The sequence below is a fragment of the Cucurbita pepo genome, chromosome 13 (assembly GCF_057944985.1).
Source record: "Cucurbita pepo subsp. pepo isolate OVF chromosome 13, ASM5794498v1, whole genome shotgun sequence".
Taxonomy (NCBI): Eukaryota; Viridiplantae; Streptophyta; class Magnoliopsida; order Cucurbitales; family Cucurbitaceae; genus Cucurbita; species Cucurbita pepo.
The window spans coordinates 13,069,888-13,093,626 of NC_141810.1; the positions used below are offsets into that span (position 1 = coordinate 13,069,888).

General features: G+C 35.5%; 3 protein-coding genes across 4 annotated transcripts; all 3 read right to left on the reverse strand.

The window, feature by feature from the left end:
- Window positions 1-702: 702 nt before the first annotated feature.
- LOC111808383 (putative L-ascorbate peroxidase 6, chloroplastic/mitochondrial) lies at window positions 703-5,851 on the reverse strand. Of its 2 annotated transcripts, none has more exons than XM_087117105.1 (12): window positions 5,460-5,851; window positions 5,219-5,362; window positions 4,764-4,884; window positions 4,596-4,696; window positions 4,413-4,500; window positions 3,775-3,842; window positions 3,612-3,698; window positions 1,763-1,837; window positions 1,600-1,677; window positions 1,374-1,478; window positions 1,068-1,142; window positions 703-936 (listed from the first exon to the last, which is right to left on the reverse strand). In XM_087117105.1, the coding sequence occupies exons 1-11, from the start codon at window positions 5,751-5,753 to the stop codon at window positions 1,104-1,106; spliced, it is 1,200 nt and encodes a 399-aa protein (XP_086973231.1). In that variant the 5' UTR covers window positions 5,754-5,851; the 3' UTR covers window positions 703-936; window positions 1,068-1,103. The 2 variants fall into 2 exon arrangements, with proteins under 2 accessions (XP_086973231.1, XP_023550084.2); XM_023694316.2 differs by having other exon boundaries at window positions 754-993.
- Window positions 5,852-6,792: 941 nt separating this feature from the next.
- Window positions 6,793-18,598, reverse strand: LOC111808012 (P-loop containing nucleoside triphosphate hydrolases superfamily protein). The gene is made up of 23 exons (XM_023693766.2): window positions 18,194-18,598; window positions 17,940-18,037; window positions 17,511-17,600; window positions 16,672-16,724; window positions 16,108-16,173; window positions 15,946-15,999; window positions 15,634-15,693; window positions 15,001-15,079; window positions 14,736-14,803; window positions 14,267-14,329; window positions 14,014-14,118; window positions 12,802-12,906; window positions 12,598-12,705; window positions 12,269-12,418; window positions 11,336-11,518; window positions 10,944-11,114; window positions 10,254-10,493; window positions 9,135-9,275; window positions 8,926-9,051; window positions 8,713-8,763; window positions 8,547-8,594; window positions 8,197-8,472; window positions 6,793-7,583 (listed from the first exon to the last, which is right to left on the reverse strand). The coding sequence occupies exons 1-23, from the start codon at window positions 18,469-18,471 to the stop codon at window positions 6,942-6,944; spliced, it is 3,255 nt and encodes a 1,084-aa protein (XP_023549534.2). The 5' UTR covers window positions 18,472-18,598; the 3' UTR covers window positions 6,793-6,941.
- Window positions 18,599-21,236: 2,638 nt separating this feature from the next.
- On the reverse strand, window positions 21,237-23,418 carry LOC111808766 (small ribosomal subunit protein eS8). The gene is made up of 6 exons (XM_023694930.2): window positions 23,282-23,418; window positions 23,093-23,151; window positions 22,929-23,001; window positions 21,992-22,322; window positions 21,668-21,849; window positions 21,237-21,564 (listed from the first exon to the last, which is right to left on the reverse strand). Exons 2-6 carry the CDS (start codon window positions 23,094-23,096, stop codon window positions 21,483-21,485), a joined length of 672 nt encoding a protein of 223 aa, XP_023550698.2. The 5' UTR covers window positions 23,097-23,151; window positions 23,282-23,418; the 3' UTR covers window positions 21,237-21,482.
- Between the last annotated feature and the right edge of the window lie 321 nt (window positions 23,419-23,739).

A 23,739-nucleotide genomic window follows, 5' to 3' on the forward strand; every position in this document is an offset into this window, starting at 1 on the left:
TCGACGGACGAAGCATGTTGAGGTTGATTATCACTTCGTTCGTGAACGAGTATCGACTCGTCAGCTTGATGTTCGACTCATATCTTCCAAGGATCAGCTCGCCGATATCATGACAAAGCCACTGCCAGCTCTTTCTTTTAGCTATTTTAGGCGCAATCTGAACTTAGTAGTACATCGTCCAGATTGAGGGGGGGTGTTAAACCTAAAATAGATCATAACTGTATATACTAAAATAGTCTAAGATTTACTAGTTTATGATTTGAAGGGTTTGTTACCAAATCTATGATTTTATGGTTTGTTACCAAATCATAGATTTGGAATGTAATCTTCATTATACGCATCTATAAATACATGAGGTCGTGACCCATATAGGTCATCGTGCCATTCAATCTAACAATAGGTTCCTTTACATGCTTGAACTAATCTTTCTGAACACAGCTTCGCATAATATCGTATAATATCGTTTTATATTTTAGTTCATCTACTTTTTGAGAAGCATAATGTGGGTGCTACTTTTCGTGTATCTAAAGCTAACGAAAGTGGCCAGGACACTAAAAACTGCATCTAATCATAATTAAACACATTCAAATTCATAATTATATCCTCAATGATGGCCCATCCTAATATTTTTACCCATCCACAGACCATTGTGGCTTGTTAGTCGCTCAAAGATCTAGTTAAGTTTCTGTTCGAGGAGGTAACTAGAAGAAATAAATCGTGAAATCATAAGAAATTTTGTTGAGAAACAGACCATTTCGAAAATAGATTAAAAAACCTCGAATTATTTTCCAAGCAGGGATGTCAAAATTGCCAAAACAGCAATCACAACAATGATATTAAGAAAGAAGTTCGTTGATAAAGGCTTATCTGGACTTGCACCAAAAGCTTCGTATTCTGCCCGAATCTTCTGCTTCATTGTGTCTGATAGCTCTCTCTCTGCAATTCAAATATGCAATACTGTTGAATTTTATTTCATTCTACTTCATTTAAGACCTGAAGTTTTAGACGACATCGCTGTTGTCAGGGTTGAATATAGCTTAAACATGAAAGTTTGTAATGTATACAACCTTTCCATGCGAGTATTTGGCAGCATCCAACTTCTCTCATGCAGGTGTCGAAGATGCATCATCAATCACAATACCCTGTGATCAACAAAATGCAGTTTTCAATCAAAAGGTACATTTTTTTTTTCAACTGATAATCATGGTATCCATAATCTAATTTATAAGCAATCTATTTTAGTTGGATGACATCAAAGAGCGTTAATAAGAGGAAAGCCCATCAAGGAAAGATATTCTATAAAAGGAATTTTAGTAATTCATAAACGCCTGCCATTCTAAACAAGATAAATAATGAACATCAAGAGCGAGAACCTCTGGAGGGTCAAATTTAGCACCAAGGTTGCTGAGTTTAGCATGGGCTTCCGCATAGTCTTTGAAGAATGCTTCTTGGTCTTCAACATATTTTTCAGCATATACCTGTAACACAATATTAGTATATGGAAACCAAATTGAGCCTTTTGATTGCTTTATGAAGGATTAACACCATTGAAGATGTTTCTTGTTCACTAAGATAATGCCATGGACACCACTGTTTTACCTTGAATGATGGATCTTCAAAGAGAACAGCATCAGTTGGCAACACCAGTAATTCTTGATCTGTCCTTTCTTTGATATCCTATATATATGGACCAAACAAAGTAAGCAAAAGCTAGTTCACCATCTTCTCAGAACATATAAGACGAAGCCAATATGGCATAAACCTTAAAATACGAGTTGTCAAACTTCAACCATTGTGCAGTCCAGGATTGCCCACCGGGTGCACCAGGTCCATCTTTCTGTCAGTAAGGAAAAATCAAAACAAAAGGAATCTCCTGAGAATAGCACAGCACAGCTAAAATGCAGTCACAAATTTAAAGCAATGACGATGGTTCAAAATAACATATGGTTGGAAAGACGAGGTATACTCAAGTATGAAATCTTCGCAAATAGAGCTAAAAAAGATATCAGGTTCAACATATCAAGTGATAATCCATCTGTACTTCATCGTATGAAAACAAAACTAGCATTACAGAAGGAATGCCAATCTGGTTCATCATTTGCCAGAAGATCCAAAACCAAATACAGCATAGCATGTCACGATTCTAGAATTTCAAGATTGATTTATAAGCACTTGCTGACTTGAAAATAATTAAAACTGGGTATTTAAATTGTTTGGTCGAACAATAAATAAAGCTTGACCAGCATGCACTTCTATGGCAAATGAGGTCCAGTCAAGATAATGTATGCCCCAGAGAGAGATTGTTTAGTCTATCATATGCCGGTTGATACTGTACTTGAGAATAGGCTTAGAATGGGGGGGTTGTTCAAAGAGAGGAGAATGACGTGGGATATGAAATGGAACATGGGGAGAGGGGCTTTTAGGAGTATTTTCATTCTCTCACTGGGTGCGTCAATCCTGGTTTGTGTGAATAAATCAAGCTCTCTCCCATTAGGTAAGACTTTCGATAGAATTGCTTTACTTATCCTACTTCAAAAACATTGCTAATAAGTATGAAATAGAATCTCTTAGGTGGTCTACTGGCCTTGATGGTTGTTATAGTAGCTCCCAATATCCTGAGGGTGGAGATCCAACAATGTCTGAGATGGCAAGATTAAAGCCAGAAAGCTTAGTTGATATGAGAACAAATTTAAATAAAAGATAAATTGAATAATTCGTCACTTTGTTATATAAATTAGGACAAACTAAGTCCTAATCTTCTGGACTAGTTGATGGAAGTTGCCAATTTGGTTGACTTCAATTTCGTCAACTGAAGTTTTTTTACATTATGAACTCGCTGCCACAAATGTGGTAATCACATTGGTCTCCAAGAAAATTGTCAGAAATCTAAGTGCCCACGGAGAGTAGAAGTTTTATTTGGTCCTTATCTCTTGTTGAGTAATCCTGAAGGATAAATTCAGAAGATGAATGCCATCTCTACATACCTAGGACGGTGCAGCTCGTACATATTCAAGATCCCAACCACTATTCATTAGCATCCTATACTATATTAAAGGTTTTGGATCCATTTCTTGAACTACTTCAGCTATCATGCGCTCTTTTCAAATAATGTAAAAGATTTCACTCTCCATATGCTTAGTGGTCTACGGGACTAAGGCTTTTGTTGCTATTCTTTTGCAGCTTTTTGTGGGTCTTTGAAATCTCATAGGACTTGTAAAGCCTTTTTTTTAAGTTCTTTCACCATAACCTTTTGTAATTACTACCCTTCCTCAATTAACACTAATTGGGGTGAATTAATAGTAATCTTTAGACTTTCTTATCAAAAGAAATTATAGCTTTCAGACTTTGTTTGGAAGTTTGTTATATCTTACTTATTGTTCATATTTTCCTCCACAATTAACGTATAGTTTCATATTTTTAAAAACTAAAGTAAACAATAATAATAAGTTTCATAACAGTATGAATATACACACACACACACACACACGCATGCAACCACAGACAATGAAAAGAACGTTCATTCCACAAAATTAACAGTCAGAAAGACAATAATTTGTTGAGTCACAGGTATGCGCTTTTTAACCATTCACAGCATGATGATGGCAATATACCGTATATTTGGTCTCTGGCTTGCCCCAACCACTGCGTTCTGGCCTAGATCTCCCTAAGGTGTGTGCCCCGGATAATGCAACTATTTCCTAAAGATCCAGAAACCTTGTATCAAACAAAGCAACCAAGCAGAAAGTATTTACTCAAATAGATGATTAATGATACCTTGTCATTCAACCCCATTCTGTAGAAAACGTCTCGTAGATGTGCAGCAGGTGACGGAGGACCAGCATCTGAACAAAGACTAGTTCTTAACAATTTGTGGGAAATAGTGAGGCAAGAGTGAGTTGATAGACACAGCATCTTGCAATAAAATATCAGAAACTGCTCAACAGACAAATATAATGAAACAAGAAAATTCTCTTTTGTAATTCATCCTAAAATGACAAATTATATCTTCAAGCAGAATAAGGTAATGCACCAGCACTTTTTTTCAGAATTTACAGAGTAACAAGAAAATTGCTGGAAAGGTAAGAAAACATGCCATACACATCTACAGATTTGACAAATTCATTCATCATTAACATGTTGACCTGACCATAATTCACACCACAATATTTCAATCATTCAGCACGACATTATATCATTTGATTTGGTTGCCACAGAATGAAATGATAGAGATTCAAAATGTCCTTTACAATGAATCCTACGATTGGATTTTAGCATCAGAATAATTCCTTCAGGCTTCATCTGCAAATTCAAATACTAGGACTCCCATAAGACAGCCAATTACTAGAAACTGATTCGCTAATTATTTAATAGAAAGCAGAATTAGCCCTGGTAAGCCAATACAGTCTACTAACCAGGAAGTCTTCCCTCTTCAGGGCATTGCTCTGGCCCAACAACATCCACCCTTCCATACTTCATGGGGATTTTGGGTCCCCCAGCCTCCTGTATAGGAGTTAAATCAAATATCATTAAAACATTCGATCATTTTCTAATTTCAGTCAAGGATTCATCTTAGTTCCAGAGATAGCTATAATGACCTCGATAGCTGTAGCACTAGCCAACTGAAATAGGTCTGCATATGTCACGTTAGAATACTTCTTTTTGATAGGCTCAATGAGTTTCAAGGCATTAACAAGACCTGCAAAACCAGTCAATTAGAATGAACACCATCAACATGTAATGCACGGTTATTGTTGAAAACTTACCAGCATTAGCACCATGTCCCAGTTCAACATCAAATCTTAAACTTCCATTCGCTCCACCTCTCTGTGGCCAATCCTCAATATCTTTATTGTAAGTTCCAGCATCATGCCAACCTAGGCGTACCTAAAGGGAAGGAAGAAACGTCTGAATACATGTCCGAGGATAGGAGTTCCACCAAACAAATTGATCAACCAATTCTGTAATGACATGACTATAGACTCTTCAAAACTTCAAAAACTCCACGAACATCACTAACTATGATTCCAGTTCAACTTAAGCGCGGTAGTTAGAACGTATATAAACAGGCAATTATTGCGAGTAAGACATCATCCAGTCGCAGTCAAGTGAAAAAAAAAATCAAATATTACGAGAAACTCGTATACAAATAGTTCCACACGGTTCAAGTTGAACAGAGAAAATAGTAGTAAATAGATAATATCATAAACCACAGACATACCAAAATAGGATGGCAGAATGTGGTCTTCAGGAGCTGCTTGATATCTTCTCTAGCATTCTTCAACTGCTCAGGATCCGATGCCAGGCATTTCGGATTAGACGCCGCACTGAATCCTCTGTTGGATACACAAGAACTCGGTCTTCCCTGAAATCCGAGAAAACCAGACAAACCGAAACGATCAGCGAACATAAACATCGTTAACCTAAACAAACACACACATGGAGAGAGAGAGAGAGAGAACCTGATTCAGAAAAAGATGAGAAATGGAAGGAGACGATCTGAGAGACTTGAGAGACGACGAAGACGAGGAGCGAGAAAGGAGTGATGATGAACGTGAAGAGAAAGATAGTGTAGCTCTGGCGGCTGAGGAGAGGAAACGAGTGGTTGATGAGGCGGAGGAGGAGGAGGCGGCGGCAGTGGCGGCGCTTCCAAAAACAGAAGCAGCCATGGATTTGGTTGACATTTTGTGCTTCGAAGCAGTAAATGGAACTGAAGGCGATGGAAGTGTCAGTTGTAGGGACAAAAGATCGGCCATTTGGAGCTTCCTTTATTGCGGCCTCTTTAAGTCTTCACGTTTGTTCCCAATCAACCTGAAGCCTTGTTTGGCAACACGGTTCTGCAAATCCAAACCGGTTCTTGGCTGTAATGCATAGTTGAGTGCGTATTATATTTAATAATTAAAGAATGTTTGGTGTAAGATAAGTAAATAATAAAATGATTAGGTTTACTTAAAAAGCTATTCTAGCTTTATTCTTGCACAAAATATTCCTTCATAAATTAGGTAACAATTAACTCAATTATAATTAATATACATTTAGTTTGACGTCATATATTTAAACCCAGATCCACTGCTATATTGTTCTTTTTGTACTTTTTCTTTCGAGCTTTCCCTCAAGACTTTAAAATGTTTCTACTGGAGGAGGTTTCCATTATAAGGAGTGTTTTGTTCTCCTCCCTTACTAACGTGGTACATCACAATTTTATTCGTGCCTAAACTTAAAGAATACAAGTAAAATCAGTATCACAACCTTATTTTTTTAAAAAAATTAAGGTTAAAATGCTATTTTAGTCTTTATACATGAGATTGCTTTTAATCTCATTGTATTTTATTTGCTTGATCGATACCCCAACTACGTGATCGAGACCCAAATGAGCATTCTTCAGAAATTCCAGCAGGATTTTGGACTCATTCCACACTGAGCCTGCCGCTTTCTCGACGGGTCTTCACATAAGGCCAAGAAATTGAAATAAAATAAATGCCGATTATCTAAGAACTTAGTGACGTTTCGGGGATGAAATCTGGCCATCTGTTTAAAACTAATTTCTTCGAAACATTTCTAACTTTTATTGGAAAAAAAAAATACTCGAAATAATAAAGTACAGAACTAAATTTAAATATTTAAAAAATACAAGATTTAAATTGAAATAAATCCCACACTATTCTTATTTTCTTTTTCATTTTGAAAAAAAAAAAGAAAAAAAAAAAGAAAAAAAAAAAAAAACTCATTTTCTTACCGCCTATTATGAATTTATGAATTTCTTTTCCAACCCAATGCTTCCAAAATTCCAAGAAAGAGGAAGAATGAGGAGATTTGATCATTCAGGCTTTTATATATTTCATTCAGTCTCAAATTGGGTGAATGGCTATAGAATGACCTTAGTTCACCATTTTTTTTACGTGTAATAATACCATACAATATCAACGTTCTTGTTTGAATGGAATTCATACCTTCCAACTTTCCAGATCTCTGCTACTACATCTGATCCTCTCCTTCTTATAGCCAGCTCTCATTTCATCGACGTGTATGGCGTCGTCTTCGGACGGTCTATTAGAGAGGCCATTAGATGAGATGCATCCATTTTTAGCTCGGCCTTGTAAAAGGTAGGACGGACGAACTCCCTCGAAGGACATATCCTCAATGTTGAGTTCAGACTTCCTCATTTTAGCAAATAGACCCCACATATTTGCTAGTTCATTTTCCATATCTTCTTCGTGGCGTTTCGCCTCTTCGAGTCTTCGATATAGCTCGACTTCTCTTTGGTCTCTGTCAAATATGGCCTTTTCAAGTGCAGCTTCCCTTTGATATCTAGAATTACCAATATGGTGCTTTGAATCATAAGACCTTTGTGCACAGCATGATCTGCAGTAAGTGTCCTTAGTATTTGTAAGGTCACCAGTAAGTTTGGCATTTTCATAAGAAAGTTTGGTCACTTCTTCAGCTAAGTTCTGGAGCTCAATTGCAGCAGCTGAAGCTAATTCCTTTGCATATGAGGCTTCTTCTGCAAGTTTACGACTCTGAATCTCAAGACCTTCCTTTTCTTCAATCAGTCTCACCCTCTCTTGCTTCAAAGTTTCTATCTCAGCCTACATTAAAATAATACGCATTTTTTGTAACGAAGACTGAAGAAAAGAAGTATAACAGGAGCAAAATTTAACGAAAGAAAAGGTATTCTAGTTTTTGGGCTGTCCCTTTCGAGTTTCCCTTCAAGGTTTTAAAAAAATGTCTGCTAGGGAGAAGTTTCTACACCCTTATAAAGGGTATTTTGTTCTCCTCCCCAACCAATGTGGGATATCACAATCCACTCCCCTTCAGAGCCCAGCGTACTCACTGGCACTCGCTCCTTTCTCCAATCGATATGGGACCCTCACCAAATCCACCCCCTTTGGGGCCCAGCGTCCTTAGGACACCGCCTCGTGTCTACTCCTTTCAGGGAACAACCTCCTCACTGGCACATTGCCCAGTGTCTGGCTCTGATACCATTTGTAATAACCCAAGCCCACCGCTAGCAGATATTGTCCTCTTTGAGGTTTCCCTTTCGGGCTTCCCCTCAAGGTTTATAAAACGCTTCTGCTAGGGAGACATTTCCACACCCTTATAAAGGGTGTTTTGTTCTCCTCCCCAACCGACATGGGATATCACACCCGTCCTCTAAAAGATAATATTTAGCATGATTGAATAACTGTTATAGCCTCTAACCTGCATAACTTGGGAATGACAAAACTTGTCACTGTTGCAATCTGTGGAGTCGTCCAGGGTCAAAACTCTATTCAAGCTCATGACACTAGTCGGGGTGTTTTCTTCGGCGTATTTATCTTCCCATGGGCTGTATTTATGCCGTACTTCGACCTTCGTCCGTACAGAGTAGTTTGGAAGATGCTGAGAAGCCTCATTATCTTCATTTTGCTGAGAATTGGACGATGACTCTTGTTGCGCCCTTAGAATTGCCTCTTGCAACTCCGCATTTTCTGCTGTCTACAAAAAATAGAAAACCAATAATGAAAAAGCAAGCAAAGAAGAACGGAATGATAAGAACTTAGAAAGATTACCTTCATTTGCAGCTGTTCCTGAAGTATCCTATTGTCTGCTGATTTAATCTTCAATGTCGGGTTCACAAAGAAAAGGTGACTTAGGGTGATTTTTTTTTCACAAACGAAAATTTAATATTTTAATACCATTTGACATTAATTTATATCAGGATAGAAGATGACGAACCTCGAGTTCGAAAATTTTTTCATTAAGTTGAGCAGTGAGCTTTGCTAAGGCCTACAATAAAAGTAGAAAAACCCACATTAGAGTCATGATTGAGAAAAAGTACATCGAAAGAAGGAAAAAACACAATAAATTTGGGAAGAACACGTGCATGTAAACTTGGACCGCCCTCTAGTTCAGATTAAATTATGAGGTCATCTCTGAGAACACAATTACCTGATTCAGTTCAATGCTACTTGACATTTGTGGCGACAATTCAACGGATCCAATCATACGTTGCTCCAATACACGTATCTGGAGCTTCTTTTCACTAATTTCATCCTTCAACTTTTGCATATGTTCCTACGTGATCCATTACTATGTTTAGGAGCTTTCCAGATTTTATACTTCAACTGTTATTGTGGCCTAAAATTAATATAGCAAACCTTGATTTGGGAATCTTCAGGGTTCCTGGCTGCTTGCTCTGACAGTCTTTTCAGTGAACTAGTACACAAGGCAACCTCCCCAGCCAACATCTTGACTTGCTCACAAAGGAGATCCATCTGGTCAGTAAGAGTAGTCCCAGTCTGAGAAATAAAAGCAGCACAAGAACATGTTGAGTTTCAGAACACTGTGTCACACCACATAAAAGCACGCCAATTGAAAATAACACCAGATAATTTGAGTGTAAAAATTATTCCAATGAAGTAGCAGAATAAGACAACAAAGCATATTGCTATATAGCATTGTGAAATGGTGGAAATTATTGAGGTTTCTTTTGAGAAGGAAACGATCAACCCGAGGGCAAGGAAAAAAATTATATGAATGATTATTTATTTCAACTAGCAGAGAGTGGTTTTGCAACTTCATCCATATATAGAACAAGCCCTCACATAAACAACTTGAGAGCAGTAAGTATAAACAATGACTTCCGAGGTACCAAGAAAAGTTTCATCAGATAGGCATAAAAGAAAGGGTTAAACAAAGCACCATCACACGATATCCACATAAAAGTAGTAGTCCCCATTAACAAAAGTTCCAATCTATTTATCTATACTTAAAATAATGTGAATTGTCATCAGGTCATGGAAAAAAGATGGAATTAGTTAATTAGTGAATATATTCCACAGAGATGCAGCTCGATGAGTATAACAAAAAGACATCAACACACTAGGAGTACCTGATTGAGGGACAATGTATACTTATGGTTTATTCTTAGCTTCTAGTTATTAGAAAACCAGGTAATAAAACAATAAGAGAAATATTGAGAAAAAACCGTCCTCCCAAAGTTTCATATTTCTAAAGTACATTCCTTCTAATAAAGTTCTTCCCCATCGTGCAAGGGAGAGTTCTAATAACTTCCTAGATTGATTAGAAATAGGATTACATATTCCATTTCCTGCATCTCGTTCATATGGCAGTGATGCATACTTTGATTCCTTCACCTTATTCTCGCTTATTACAGAATTCAATGACCTCTAGAACCTTGAGAGTCCTTGTTTTCTTTATGAAGAAAAAAATGTAAGATTTGTGTAATATCATTTTGCAGACAGTAAATTTCTTACCGGAGGCAGACGGTGGCCATCCATAGTTGCACCAAATAAGTCACCTGCTTGCGTTCTCTCTTGGGATGAGTAAATAATTGAAGAATCATCTCCCTTTCTGCAAATTGATTTCCTCCTTCCATTCTTCAATTCATCAGGTGTCATCCGATTTTGAGAAGCTTTTGAACGAGATGCAGGTGATTCACCAGCAGAACTCTCATTATCAGTAGTTGATGATGGTCCAATAGCATTCTCAGGCTTCTGCATGGAAAATAATAGGCTTTCAGTTCCCTAGCTAGTGTTAGGAATAGTTTCCTTTACACTAAACAAGTCACAACCAGAAACTTCCCAGGTAAAATGAACGAGCTGAAGTTTCTGGAACTTGGTTCTATAACAAATTATTAGAATTGCCTTAATTTTCAATTTTATGTGTCGAACATTGTAGTCAATCAGCTTAATGTTTACTCAATCCCAAGCATTCAATGTTAAAAGTTTCCAAGATTTTGGCATAAGAGACCGACTGCTACAGGACTTGGGGCATAAAAGATTCTGTGCCTGGGAAAAGAGACCAATTGGTATCTTGAAACCACAAAATAAAAGTTGATAAAACCGAAGTATATATTCGGACAGGTGAATAAATTCGTATTCTGATCCTTTTACCAACAAACAGAAGAGGGTTAAAAGAAGTAAAATAAAAGATGAAAATATTACTCTGAGTTTAAACCAGCCAAGCATTCCACGCTTTTTGTTACTTTTTATATCTTTAACCAAATCATCTAGATTTACAACATCATCTTTTCCATCCACTGAAACCCCTGAAGCACAGCTCCCGCCATCATCATCATTCAAGTAGTCTCGTTTTCTATCAGGCAAATATGCCAGCTGCAAAATTGTTATAATGATAGTAACGAATAAATTAATAAATAATTAGTAATAAAGAATTGAGAAGGAAGATATATCATCAACTTCCAAGTTCAAGAGTAGTATGAATAATTTGAATAATGACAGAAATTGTTATAAAGCAGAAAAGGAAGAATGCAACGGTATGTTCATACCAGGTACTGTTTGTCCTAAAAAACTGAATTAAAATATTTGATACAGACCTCATCTTCACCAAAAGAATGCCTCCTTCTTTGTCCTGGCTTTTCGGCAACACTTGATGGCAAAGAATTTTTAGTAGAAACTAGGATTAGTTTTGTCAACCTTTGAATTCTCCCCATCAAAGCAGCCTTTGCTTCCTCTTCCTCTTCCAATCTTGATTGCAATTTAACCTGATCAGCTTCCAGCTTGACATCACATCACACAATAATACTTATTAAGACAAATTTATAAAAGGGGAAAAATTGCAGTAATATAAAGCAAAATGAAAGCATCTGGTAAAGAAATAAGCCACAAAAAATGTGGCTGCAGAACTGCATGAAAAAATAATCAAAATAGAATAAAGTCCCGATTCCTCTTTCCAATAATCAAAACTAAAGCTAGGAGGAACGTAAGATGGTCTACCAAGAAAGAGGCCAAGAGACTCCAATAATTCAATTTTTAAGTTCAGTCTTGCAATGGACCCATCTTAGATCCTTCCGTTCCCCAAGGCAGTGTAAACTTAAAAAAATTGATAAGAAAAGAGTTCATATCTAGCTTACCGGAAAGAAAACATATCAATACATATTAAAAAAACATACACGAAGTAGAAAGCTGTTAGTTCCAAGGCTCCCAGCTCTCAATGATGATGCTAACGCTGTTGTGGCAATTTTAAAATAATTCTAGCTATCATGCTCAATACATCACCGCCCTCATAGACAGCACAAATGATACAATAGGATAGAGATCATTTGTAATTTAAATTTGAGTTTGTAAATTTTTAGTTTTTGGTAGGTTCTGGTAGGTTGTTATTTGGTTATCTTGTTAGTAATTGGTTTACCTAGAGGGTAACAGCTTTTATAAATAGAGGGATTGCATATTGTCTTGGGAAGACTTTTTTCATAATACTAAATACTTCAAAGTATTCTACTATTCTAGGAGTACTGGCATCAGCATACCTGAAGCTTCAAATTGACAAAATCTTCCTGTGTAGACAATGCAGTTGAACTAGGATTCTCCATTATGCCACGCCTTAATTGCTGAAGCTCCAGCTTTAAACTGGAAATTTCCCTCTGATACTTTTTGATGAGAGATTTCTCATCTATGATCTGATAAAGGGCATAGATAATATGAACTTTTCTATAGATTTGAGTAAACACCAATTTGAAAGTCAATGCACTAAATCTCCTGCTCCTTATTTGTTAGAAAATAATTTAATCTTTCATTTCTGTTAGAATAATCTTCCAGACTCCAGTAAGAGTTACCACCAAGACAATACAAAACTTGCCTTATTTTGAGAAGCTTTAATTTCAACACGCTTGCTTCGATGTGCAAATTTTAAAGTATTGTGTGTCTCCTCACTATTGCTAGAGGCAGGGGTCACATTGCAAATGAGCTAACAAAATATCATAAAAGATCAGCCAATATATAACAAAGAGTGTAACCATTGCACACGATAGTGTGCATTAACAGAAAAACAACACTGACGTACAGAAATTCTTCCATGACCACTTAAAGATGACTGCAACAACCGAGTAAGTTTCGAATCTCGATATGGAATGTGAGTTGCCTTTTCATCGGTTAACTTGGAAATTACCTGGAATGAGAGAGAAGTTCTGAAATGTTGGAGCATAATTTCAAATTTGAACAATTTAGAATAAACAAGACTTCACCAGACAAACAAAAATTACTGTTAGATTATTACTAGAGATGGACTGTGTGCATCCCCTCTCAATAGGAGATCTTCTGTCCACTTGGACATCAAAGCTATGTTCCAGTCTCAACACCAATAACCCCCTCCATTTTTATTGTAGGAGACTCTTCAGACCAATCAAGATAGGTCACAAAAATTTAAACCCTCGTGAGCTCACAGAAAAATCCCTCCTCTTTTCAAGAAATTTTATCATTTACTATATCATTTTGAAGATAGGCATAATAAAATAGGTAGGCAAATTTGTGAGCAAAAATAGTAGGATTGTCTATATCTCTTTGAAAGAGCAGTTTTTTTTTTTTTTTTTTTTTTCATATTTCAAGTCTTGTCCTTACCAAATGTGATTCCAAGACAGATGGAGTTGCCTCCCAAGGACATTTCTCAGAGACCCATGGACCAACTCCAACTAAGCGCAGCCTCCTATAACAATCTAGTTAGCAGAGCAATAATTTTTCTCATCCAAATTACCAATGTCAAGGCCCACACAGTCCGAAAACTGTTTACACTTCCTATATCATATTAGAAACTTTAAAAAGGGGAAATGGTAGAAAGGCATGGTAGAGAGGATAGGTTTATGAGAGTGAGCGTCCTTTTGGACAACCTCTTCGTTTTGTTTGTTAACAAAATCCTTTGAGATGAGCTCTTCTTTGATGTTTGTGCTAGCAAGATGGATTTTCTATAACTTCCCGGTAGCACTTTCCTCCATTTTTTGGGTATATTTCATTGGTTTAATAAACTTTTGCATTTACTTTTTTTAAAAAAGAAAAATCCACAAATTAAAAGGAATATGAGATAATGTGCATCTATATTGAAGAATATCATCCTGGGCAAAATCTTATGGCACAAGGGAACTAGAGGGGGAAATTGTTACATCAGGAGTAACTCCATCTCTTCTTTTGAATCACATGACTCCCAGTGGACGAAAAGTCATAGCAAGCATCAAGCCCTGTATGCCAATTTAAACATGGGAGACAAAAAGGAGTAAAATCTTACAGTGCCCAGAGTCAGTAAGCTCTTGTTGATGTACGAACCCTCTTTTCTCCGTAAACCAGTTGTTTCTGTTTTTGAACTTTCAGATCCTGCAAGATCAATTAAGTGCTACAGCGAGCATTTGAATTCCATTAGGATGACCACTAAATCAAAGAAAGAAGTAAACAAGAATACAAATGAATTATTAGCTAAGAAGGCTAGACTGGCTAAAAATATCAATAAGAAACCATATTCCAGAAAAAGGAGCACGCATTACCAGTTGGGACAATGTCACATCTTCTTCGTCATGATGCTCCCCATGTGGGCTACTTTCAATGGTCTAATTAGTGAAGGGAAGGAGAAAAGTTAGATTCAATGGCTAAATCTATTTTAACAAATTAAAAGGCAGAGACCACAAGAAGATGAAACATAAATTGCTAGCTTTTATTAAAAATCAAAGGCAAAATGGCAAACATCTAACGTAGAGATCAAAGGAACAATACGGTTCAAATTTCAAAACGACCACCACAAATGCCTTCCACAATTGACAAGCAAAGTATTAAAAGACCGTGTTTAAAAGTAATGAATACCTAAAAATGGTACAAGTTTCTACCGATATGAAAGCAATGACAGTGATACTAGATGTTAATCACTTGGTCTTCAAATTGAAATCAGGTTTGACTTCCACACAATATTTTAGAAATAATGACATGCTTAAAAGTCAGCTTAGAAATAAATAAAAATACCAAAGTGAATATGGTGTGACTTCGACTGCTGAGTAGATTGAAATTATTAGATCCCACATGCCGATGCTCTGTACAGAAAAATTAACATCAGAAAATTCTGAGTAGGTCAGTCACTAAAAAGTAGTTCAAGAAAATTAAACATAAAAACCTCCTGCAATCAAACCTCCTGCAATTGATGACATACTAGCATACAAAGGAAACCAGGAAGCAAATTTGTACAAATGCAATAGACCAAATGCTAAAAGAAGTTTTATAGTATTCCAACCTTCTCCTGATGCTATCAAGGAAAGAGCATGAGCAGGGGACAAAACAACTTCTTCTTTGATGCCCTCAACATAAGTTCCCTACGAATATGAATTAAATAACAAAAATTCAAAAAGACTAATAACCCATAATAAACCATATACGGTACATAAAAAGATTGTAAGATATCAATGATTTGATGGGTTTTCCTGCTCACAGTCAACAGTTTGATGGATTTTTCCTGCTAGCTATATTATATTTATATTAATACAGAATTTTCTAAGAAGCTCAAATTGCATACCGTTGTCTGCTAGTTCTTAGGACCCATAAGCACCATATAGGGCATAGAACGCTCATTTAGGAATATCGTTATTTCTTTGATTCATATAATAAATATAAGCAACTCCTTATTCATAGTATGAAATGGATTCATCTTGACATTGCTTGTTTTGATGTTTGATTAAGAATGACAAGTCTTTTGCATAATGTCCTTCCACAGTTACTTATATTGCATGACAGAAGCAACGACAGTAACGGTCTCCCATACCAAGGAAATGCTATCCATCTACACTCAATTAGAGCAACTATCTCTTAAACTAAAATGGTGAACCAAATAAACAATTTGATGTTTAGGTTTCCAAATTTAGATGTTCACCTGAGCATCCTCTCGTACTCGTAGGTTCTGACCTGTTGGATCAAGTAAATCATTGATGACCTGGAAAATTAAGTAGTAAAATGATAAAAACAGGAAAATGAAATTTCCAGCTCAAAACTCAATAATTAAACATTTATCTTTCAGCTACGACATAATAAGCTCAGAAATCTGAGGGCAGCATGTCACCCAAACTTATACCTCGTCAAATTATTTTTATAGACAACTACATACGGATTTGGAATCTGGATGGTACATGGGAAAGAAGTTTCACAAATTACGACATTGCATTTGAGTAATAATATTACAACTGACCTCGTTGTAGATCTCTAGATATGAAACACGAAGAAGAAACTGCCGCTCAGGTGTCTAAAGCATAGTAAACATGGTTGTCAAAGTTTATTCATGTGTTTGTAAGGATGTTAAAGACGCAATATATGGTGATGCAAAAATTTAACAGACAGCTTGCTGCATTACCTCTTGAATAATTCCAAATACATCCTTCACTGCTAGTGGGATAACTCCGGGTGACTTTTGCTCTCCCTGAACGTGAGAAGAAATTGTTATTATACTTTCTAAACGATTTTCTGTTGTACGAAATGTTGATTGCAGAGTTTATAATAAGACTGGAAGGAGTTCCCTTCCATTTCGCAAACGGAAAATTAAAAATATACAAGGGTTGTGGACTTTCGAGAGTTCTAAGCACTCCACAAAAACTGACTCCTAAACTAAAACAACACAACTGACTCCTACGCTTACTATTCTCCTATCTAAACAGATAACTCCTAGGGGACCCGCCTCTTTCCCCAACAAAATACTCCCCAACATAACTAACTCCCTGTCACTTCATCATTTCCCCAAGTGCCCTCTTTTCATATGTGAAACGAATAGGTGGACTTGTCTCAGTAGCATGTTAAAATAAAGATGCATCTCCAAACTTCACTTCAGTATGCTACTAAATTAAAATGATGGGTTAGAAAATTAATGGCAGTAAAAGATATAGGTTATAGTTCAAGGAGGATAAAGAATCCAGTAACTTACATGCATGGTATGAGTCTTACCACTGCTAGTGACACCATATGCAAAAACAGTACCTGCAGAATCGATTATATCAATGATTCTAAAAGCAACTCATTGAGAGACAACCAAAAGTGGAAAAAAATTAAAATAACATTGCACGTCAGATTCGCAACACGGCTCTATTCACTTGTGATCGGTAGTTTTATTGGGTTAGGAATATAACTTCAACTATTAAATGGTCCCACGCGCTACATAAATAGCATCCGCTCTGAAATTCCAATCACCGTTTAATAGGGAAATTGATCCTATCGGCTTATTGCTCAGGAAATATATTCACGATCAACGCTAGCAGCATATCAGAGAAAATAAAGAAGCAGCAACAAATAATAAGTTTAGCCCCTCAAAAGGAAAAAATTATAGTACTAACTTGGTATGGAAACCTCCATTCACTGCTAATGTGGGGTCCATGAAATAAATTATTATATGCGTGTCAAAATATGAGTGAAAACAATACAGTATTAGAAATTTTTTACCCGTCAAGCCATAAGCAAGAACACCAGTTTTGATATGCATCAATAATCCGGAAAGCAATGATGATGAAAGCCAAGCTTTTCCACAACAAGTTTACCTCATGTATTAACAGAATATCCTACTGAATAAAAAATCTCGAAGAAAAAAATCTAGGAAGCGACTGAGAGACGTAAAGAACAAGAGCAATTAAATTTGCTTGTTTCCGCTGAATGGTGAATATCACTAGTCCAAGTACCGAGTAAAATCCACATCAGTATGCTATTAGCATACAGCTTATTATTCTTAAAATTATAAATTAAAAAAAAAAAAAAAAAAAAAAAAAAAATTACCATTAATTCCGTTCATTGCACCGGCAACAACTTGCTGAGCAGCAACATCGTATACATGACGAGTTGTTGTCGCTGGACCAAAAACTCTATCTGGAAAATGCAACAAATAACCATTTGAAAGAAGAACGGAAAATTCATCGATACACGGTTCCAATGAGCAGCTGAGCAGCCACTGATGACATAACTATCACAAGAAAAATGCTAGACTACTAAAAAAGTTCTAGAACAACTTTTCGAAAGCTTAAAACACAATGCGATACTAAAAGGAAAAGTACTTGCAACTTTTTGCTGTACAAATTTTCTGGAGTCAACAGTTGACTACTCGGGACAAAAGTAAATTCAAGATGCAGAACAGCTCGATTATATCCAATTCAATCCAAATGTAATCGAAAATTTAAGAGAGAGCAAACGAGGAGAGTAAAAACGAACCAAATCCATAAGCGATGGATGAGTTGAATTCGTTCCTCACTGTGCATTCTCCGTCAGCATACCAAGCTATCTCATCTCCTTTGTTAAGCTCTCTAACACTGCTCCAAGTCAAGACGAAAGAGGAAGAGAGAGAGAGAGAGAGATAGTAAGCTTCCAAGGATCGTCAACAGTTCGAAGACGACCAACTTACCAGCTTCCGCCAAAATCGGTCCACATTTCTTCAAACAATATACTCAAAAGAAAGCAAACAATACCTTAGAGGTCTGAACCTAACCGTGACCGTCACATTTTCTTTGGCCTTGATGACATCGGGACGGTCAAGTGCGGGAGTGGAAGGGCTCGGTGTACAACTAGCAGTTGTCATCGGAGAAACCGAAACCTTCGAAGGAGGCCTTGAAGACGCCGTGGAAGAAGGTGTCGTAGGCCGTCCATTCGGCCTGGGCGCCGGCGAAGCCGCAGGAGATTTCCGTGAGCGGAATGGCGAGATGTTAGAAGGTCGTTGAGATCTAGAAATGCTCGTCGACGACGCCATTTGCAGAACAGAAACAATCAAACAACAAAAAGAAGAAGAAATCGAGCACAGAAAAATGGAATATGCAAACACTGATTGAGAGGGAGAGAGGGAGAGAGGGAGAGATATCAAAGGAAATGGAAGTTTTCACAATCACATGGCGGAAAAAGGCAGTGGCAGTTCAGAGGCTACTCCCTCCAAAACCAGCGCTTGATGGAATTCTGTATTCTTTGAAATTTCATTTTGTTAAATTACAAATTTACCCTTTTGTGTCTATTTTATCCTCAACTTTCTTAAATATTTAATAAATTTTCTTTCAAGTTTTAAAAATTCTCGTAAATTTTGAAATATGATATTCATCTAAGTTTCTCCAATTTTGTGACCAAAAAATTCCTAAATTTTTTAATTTATATCTAACTAATTCTTGATCTTTATAAACAAAAATAAATTAATATATTTATTAAACCTAAAATTAAAATTTAAAATTTTTTAAATTTTATTAAATAAATTTATATTTAATCGTACAACTTTCAATTAATTTAAAAAATAAATACATAACAAAATTGAAAGTTTAAAAATGTATTATATATAATTAAAAGTACAAAAATTTATTATATAATTTTAAAATTGTAAGACTAAATATATACCATCCAAATTATTTTTTTTTATTTATTGAAATATCATTTTCAATAAACCTCAAATTTAATTATTGCTATTAGTTTGTTATTGATTTCTATTTTTAAATATGCATGTATTAGCCTTTTGTTCATAAATTTTGGACTTTTTTTTTATTTGTAAAAAATATTATTATTATTTAATTATTTTGAATAAAAAATATTTTTGTAGTAACTGATTTTAAGTTAAAAATATAATAATTGAATTTCAACCATTGAAATTATAAATACTAAAATAGAATTCTGAAAAAGTGTCCTTTCAACAATTTGAAATGTCCAAAATAGCCTCAGTAATTCCAATTAACTAAATTTAATTAAATTTAAAGTTATAAATAGCAAAATAGAATTACAAAAATTGTCCTTTGAATCATGTGAAATGTCCAAAATAGCCTCCTCAGACCTCGTACCCCCAAACAAAGACCGCGAAAGACAGAATTTGCAATTTAAAATTAAAAATCACAGCATTCGCCTGCAGCAACGTAGCGTCTGACAGGAATATGGCCTTTGTTTCTTCTTCCCCTTTTTTCCCACTTTTTTCTTTTTTCTTCTTTGTCACTGTCTTTCCATTTTCATTAATTAATCGCATAGCCGATTTTTTTTATTTTTTTATTTAATACAAAGAAAAATATTATTTAATCGGATATTGTAAATGTCGAGGTTTTGTGATGTGTAGTCATGTGTTCTATTAGCTAGCCAACTAATAAATTACAGTAACGCTTTTCAGAAAATTATAAATTAATAGTGTTTTCTTAGTAAAAATAAATTAATCAATAGTGATCGAAATAAGAAAAAAATAAACAGCTGTTTGTAACGGTTACTTATAAAATTTTAATTTAAGAATCAAATTGAGTGAGTTTTTTTTTTTTTTTTTTTTAATATATATTTATTTTAATATGTGCTTATATCAAGTTATAAGCATTCTAACATCAAAATTGGTAGGTTTGTGATACACTCTAAACTAGATTATAAAACCTTTTTTTTTTTTTTTTTTTTTTTTTTTTTTTTTTTTTTTTTTTTTTTTTGTAACAGATGAGTTCTCCTTGTTTTTCTTTTTGGCTTTTTGGCTTTTCTTTCCAAGTTTTCCATCAAAGTTTTAAAACGCGTCTATTAAAAATAGTTTTCGTTCCCTCTTTAATCAATGTGGGATCTTATAATCTATCTTTGAAAGTTTTTCGTTCCCTCTTTAATCATCGTGGGATCTTATAATCTCGTTCCCTCTCTAATTAACGTGGGATCTTATAATCCGTTTTCGTTCCATCTCTAATCAACGTAGGATCTTATAGTCCATCTTTGAAAGTCTAACGTCACACTGTCCAGTGTCTAACTGAAAGTCCAACATCACACTGTTCAGTGTCTAACTGAAAGTCTAACATCACACTGTTCAGTGTCTAACTGAAAGTCTAACATCACACTGTTCAGTGTCTAACTCTAATACCTTTAGTAACAAGTGTCTAGCTCTAGTACTATAGTCCAAACCTACCCAAATATTGTTCTCTAAAGGTTTACTCAAACACATCTTAAGGGTTTACTCAAACACATCTTACTCCACTCTCCAACCAATTAAGTTAAGATCTCATAATGGTATTTAAGATTAAGATCTCATAATTGTATTTAAGATCTAAGCTCCTGAATGTACGAGTTTCTATTTTCTTTTATAAACATACTTTGATAATTTTGATTATTATAGAAACTAATCTTTTGTTATTATATAACTATTTAAGCTGTTTTAAAGCTTGAGTTTAGCCTCTGTTCTTAACCTGAAGCATATAATAATCAATAGTAGTGATTTTGACGATAAAACAAGCTCATACTCGGTTATTTCTCTCAGTTATACAACCAAAGAATTCAAAAATTGGTATAAACAAAACTATTTTCTTAAAAACATTGATTTTTCTTGTTTTTTGAAGAATAAACATTCATCTTTCATTAAGAACAACCCAATCGTTGAACAATTCTTAAATGTAATATAAACAAGAACAATATTAAAAAAATTCCAATTGTTGAACTAAGAAAAAGAAAAATTAATCAGTATATATTCCGAGGACGGCGAGATATTCGTAAAAAAGAGCCAAAACAGACCATTATTGAGAAAAATAAAGTCAAGACAACTAGTTAGAGAAAGATGAATGATTGTTTTTGAATCTTCTGAAATGCAATCACTCAATTAGACCAAATTCAAATCTTGAGCTAAAAGAAAGTAATGCCTAATCAAACAACTAATATCATCAAAATCGACGTTCATAAGTAATTGTTTCATCTTTTAGCTGCAAATAACTCATCGTCTTCATAAGACAAAAAAGGCAGATAGAATCATAGAAAAGGACATACGGCTAGAAAACATCTCAATGACAGAGTTGTTTAAGCAGCACCAGCTCCTTTTCCCTTCTTCCTTTGGAGCTTCTTCATGTAGAATTCAAGCTCTTTGCCCTCCAAAATATATCTGCCAAGAATTTGTAAAATCTCATCAAAATCACTACAAAATCCTTCAATGAGTGTGCTAAAACAAGATTGAAAATAAGATAGATAAATGAATCGCTGCATACCCGTCTGCTCGACCACATTGACCTGGTCTGGAAGAGATACAAGCCATCAAACGACCACTGCTGAATTGCTCTTCAATATGTGGGTCAAGCTTACGCTCCTGTTGACGTTTCTCCAGCTTACGCTGGACGTGGTTACTCTTCTTCGCCTCCTCAGTAGCAGCAGCAGCAGCAGCATCGCCTTCCTGTTGACCATAAAAATCCAGTTATCTTATGGATCGTGTTCTACATTATTTGTACTAATTTTAAGGGTTGTTAACATTATCCTTCAAACCTATCATTATTTGTACACATTAAAACTCAAATAATCTACAAAGCTTGCTCTACCTCTTCCTTCTTAGCAGATGCTGCAGTCTTCTTCTTCCTTCCAATATCCACTCCATAGTGCTGAAGATACCACTGCTTAAACGGTGCGGCATCAACCTGAACAATGGCACTCTTCACCAAAGTTTGAGTACGGACAAGCTCATTGTTTGATGCATTGTACACCACATCAAGAATACGGGTCTTCCTAGTCACAGCCTCACTACCCCATGAGTAGTTTCCAGTGTCGAGCCTAAATGCACGCCACTTCACATTACCTCCACGAACTCTAATCCTCCTGATTGACTTGTCGCTGGATATCTTAGTGTTGGCAGGCTGCCTTCCAAGCTCATACCTTTAGAAATAAACAATACCATTAGGACTTCCAAAACAAAACACGGCAAATGAAAGTGGTGTCGTTGCTCGACAAGAAAATGATCCGTGATTGTTACAGTGTCAGTATCAAGACCTCATACACATGGAAAGTAAGGTTTTATTTCTACTGATGCATCAGCATCAACAATGAATAGAATGAACTGCGTGATAACAAATACATTGAAAGAGATAGTCCATTGCTTCGTCAATAAGAAAACAAACAATTACTCTGTTCATTAAATATGCAAATGTGAACAAGCTATACGCTACTAGTAATTTATTCAGTAAAAAGACATCAATCTAACAGATAAATTGAGATGCCAAACGCATATGGGTTAAGCTTCTTGAAATCTATACATGAAAGGAAAAGACCAATCTATTCCAGAAACATCACAACTATCCTAGATAAAAACTAATCAATGTTCCAGATTAGCCTACAAAACTCCAATTGAGTTCTTGAAACGAAGCAAATAAATGAAGAAAAACACAAAATCTTTCGTGGGTCAGTTAGCGACTAATTAAGGGAAATGGGGAAAAAACTGGTCAATCAAATTGCACTAAAATAAATACGAGCAGAGATACTTACTTTCTCTTCTTCCTCCAAGCCTTCTTCTTGCCTCCAGTGGCTCGCCTCTTGTGCATAGAATCACGAGAGATACCTATCCACGAAGACCTCCAAGATTAATAAATAAAAAAACAAGGTCATAGAGAGAGATTCAAGGAAAACTCAAAAAACGGTATGTTCTTTACCCATTTTGACGCGTTGAGAGTTCCTTCCCGAGGAAGATTTCTAAGGTTCCTGATGCAACCTATAAAAAAAATGACAGAAACAGCGAACAACGCTCATACTCTAAACTTAAACCTTCAAAAGAAAGCATGAAATACCTAGAGAGAAAGAGGCGAGCATGAAGTATAGAACAATGGGGCAAAGATACTCACCGTGACGGCAGCAGCCGATTAGCAGTCGGCGGGGTAAGGTTGGGCGCGAAGGCAATGGGAGTAAGGTATAAGAAGGAAGAAGATGAAGTATAAATTAGGGTTTCCAGTCTGCTGCAGTACTTTTGTGGGCTTAAATATGGGCCGAATAACCAGATTCATGGGCTGGGCCAAAATTTAATGACATGTGGGGCCCACAATTTATCTCATATAAAATAATTAAAAATTGGTCCCATTTGAATCTAACATTTTTCAAAATTTTATTAAAACTAAAAAAGTTTTAAGTGTTATAATGAAAAATTTGACATTTTTAAAGATATTATTAAATAAAATAAAATATTAACTATTTGACTAAAAATAAAATAAAATTTAAAGGTATTATTTGACATTTTATTAAAATAAAATATTAACTAAAATATTAGACAGCCTGTAATAAAAAATATTTTTATTAATTTAGCTCA

What these genes read in the sequence shown, in the direction of transcription:
- LOC111808383 (XM_087117105.1), bottom strand. Translation starts at nt 5,753, where the DNA reads ATGGCCGATCTTTTGTCCCTACAACTGACACTTCCATCGCCTTCAGTT. An exon ending in CTCATCTTTTTCTGAATCAG is followed by an intron (nt 5,363 to 5,459) that starts GTTCTCTCTCTC and finishes CTCGGATTTCAG; the next exon opens with GGAAGACCGAGTTCTTGTGT. An exon ending in CATTCTGCCATCCTATTTTG is followed by an intron (nt 4,885 to 5,218) that starts GTATGTCTGTGG and finishes CCTTCCCTTTAG; the next exon opens with GTACGCCTAGGTTGGCATGA.
- LOC111808012 (XM_023693766.2), bottom strand. Translation starts at nt 18,471, where the DNA reads ATGGCGTCGTCGACGAGCATTTCTAGATCTCAACGACCTTCTAACATC. An exon ending in GCTTACTGACTCTGGGCACT is followed by an intron (nt 12,907 to 14,013) that starts GTAAGATTTTAC and finishes CTCTCATTCCAG; the next exon opens with GTAATTTCCAAGTTAACCGA. An exon ending in AAAAAATTTTCGAACTCGAG is followed by an intron (nt 8,595 to 8,712) that starts GTTCGTCATCTT and finishes CCGACATTGAAG; the next exon opens with ATTAAATCAGCAGACAATAG.
- LOC111808766 (XM_023694930.2), bottom strand. An exon ending in GCTTGGAGGAAGAAGAGAAA is followed by an intron (nt 22,323 to 22,928) that starts GTAAGTATCTCT and finishes TTATTTCTAAAG; the next exon opens with GTATGAGCTTGGAAGGCAGC. An exon ending in CAATGTGGTCGAGCAGACGG is followed by an intron (nt 21,565 to 21,667) that starts GTATGCAGCGAT and finishes AATTCTTGGCAG; the next exon opens with ATATATTTTGGAGGGCAAAG.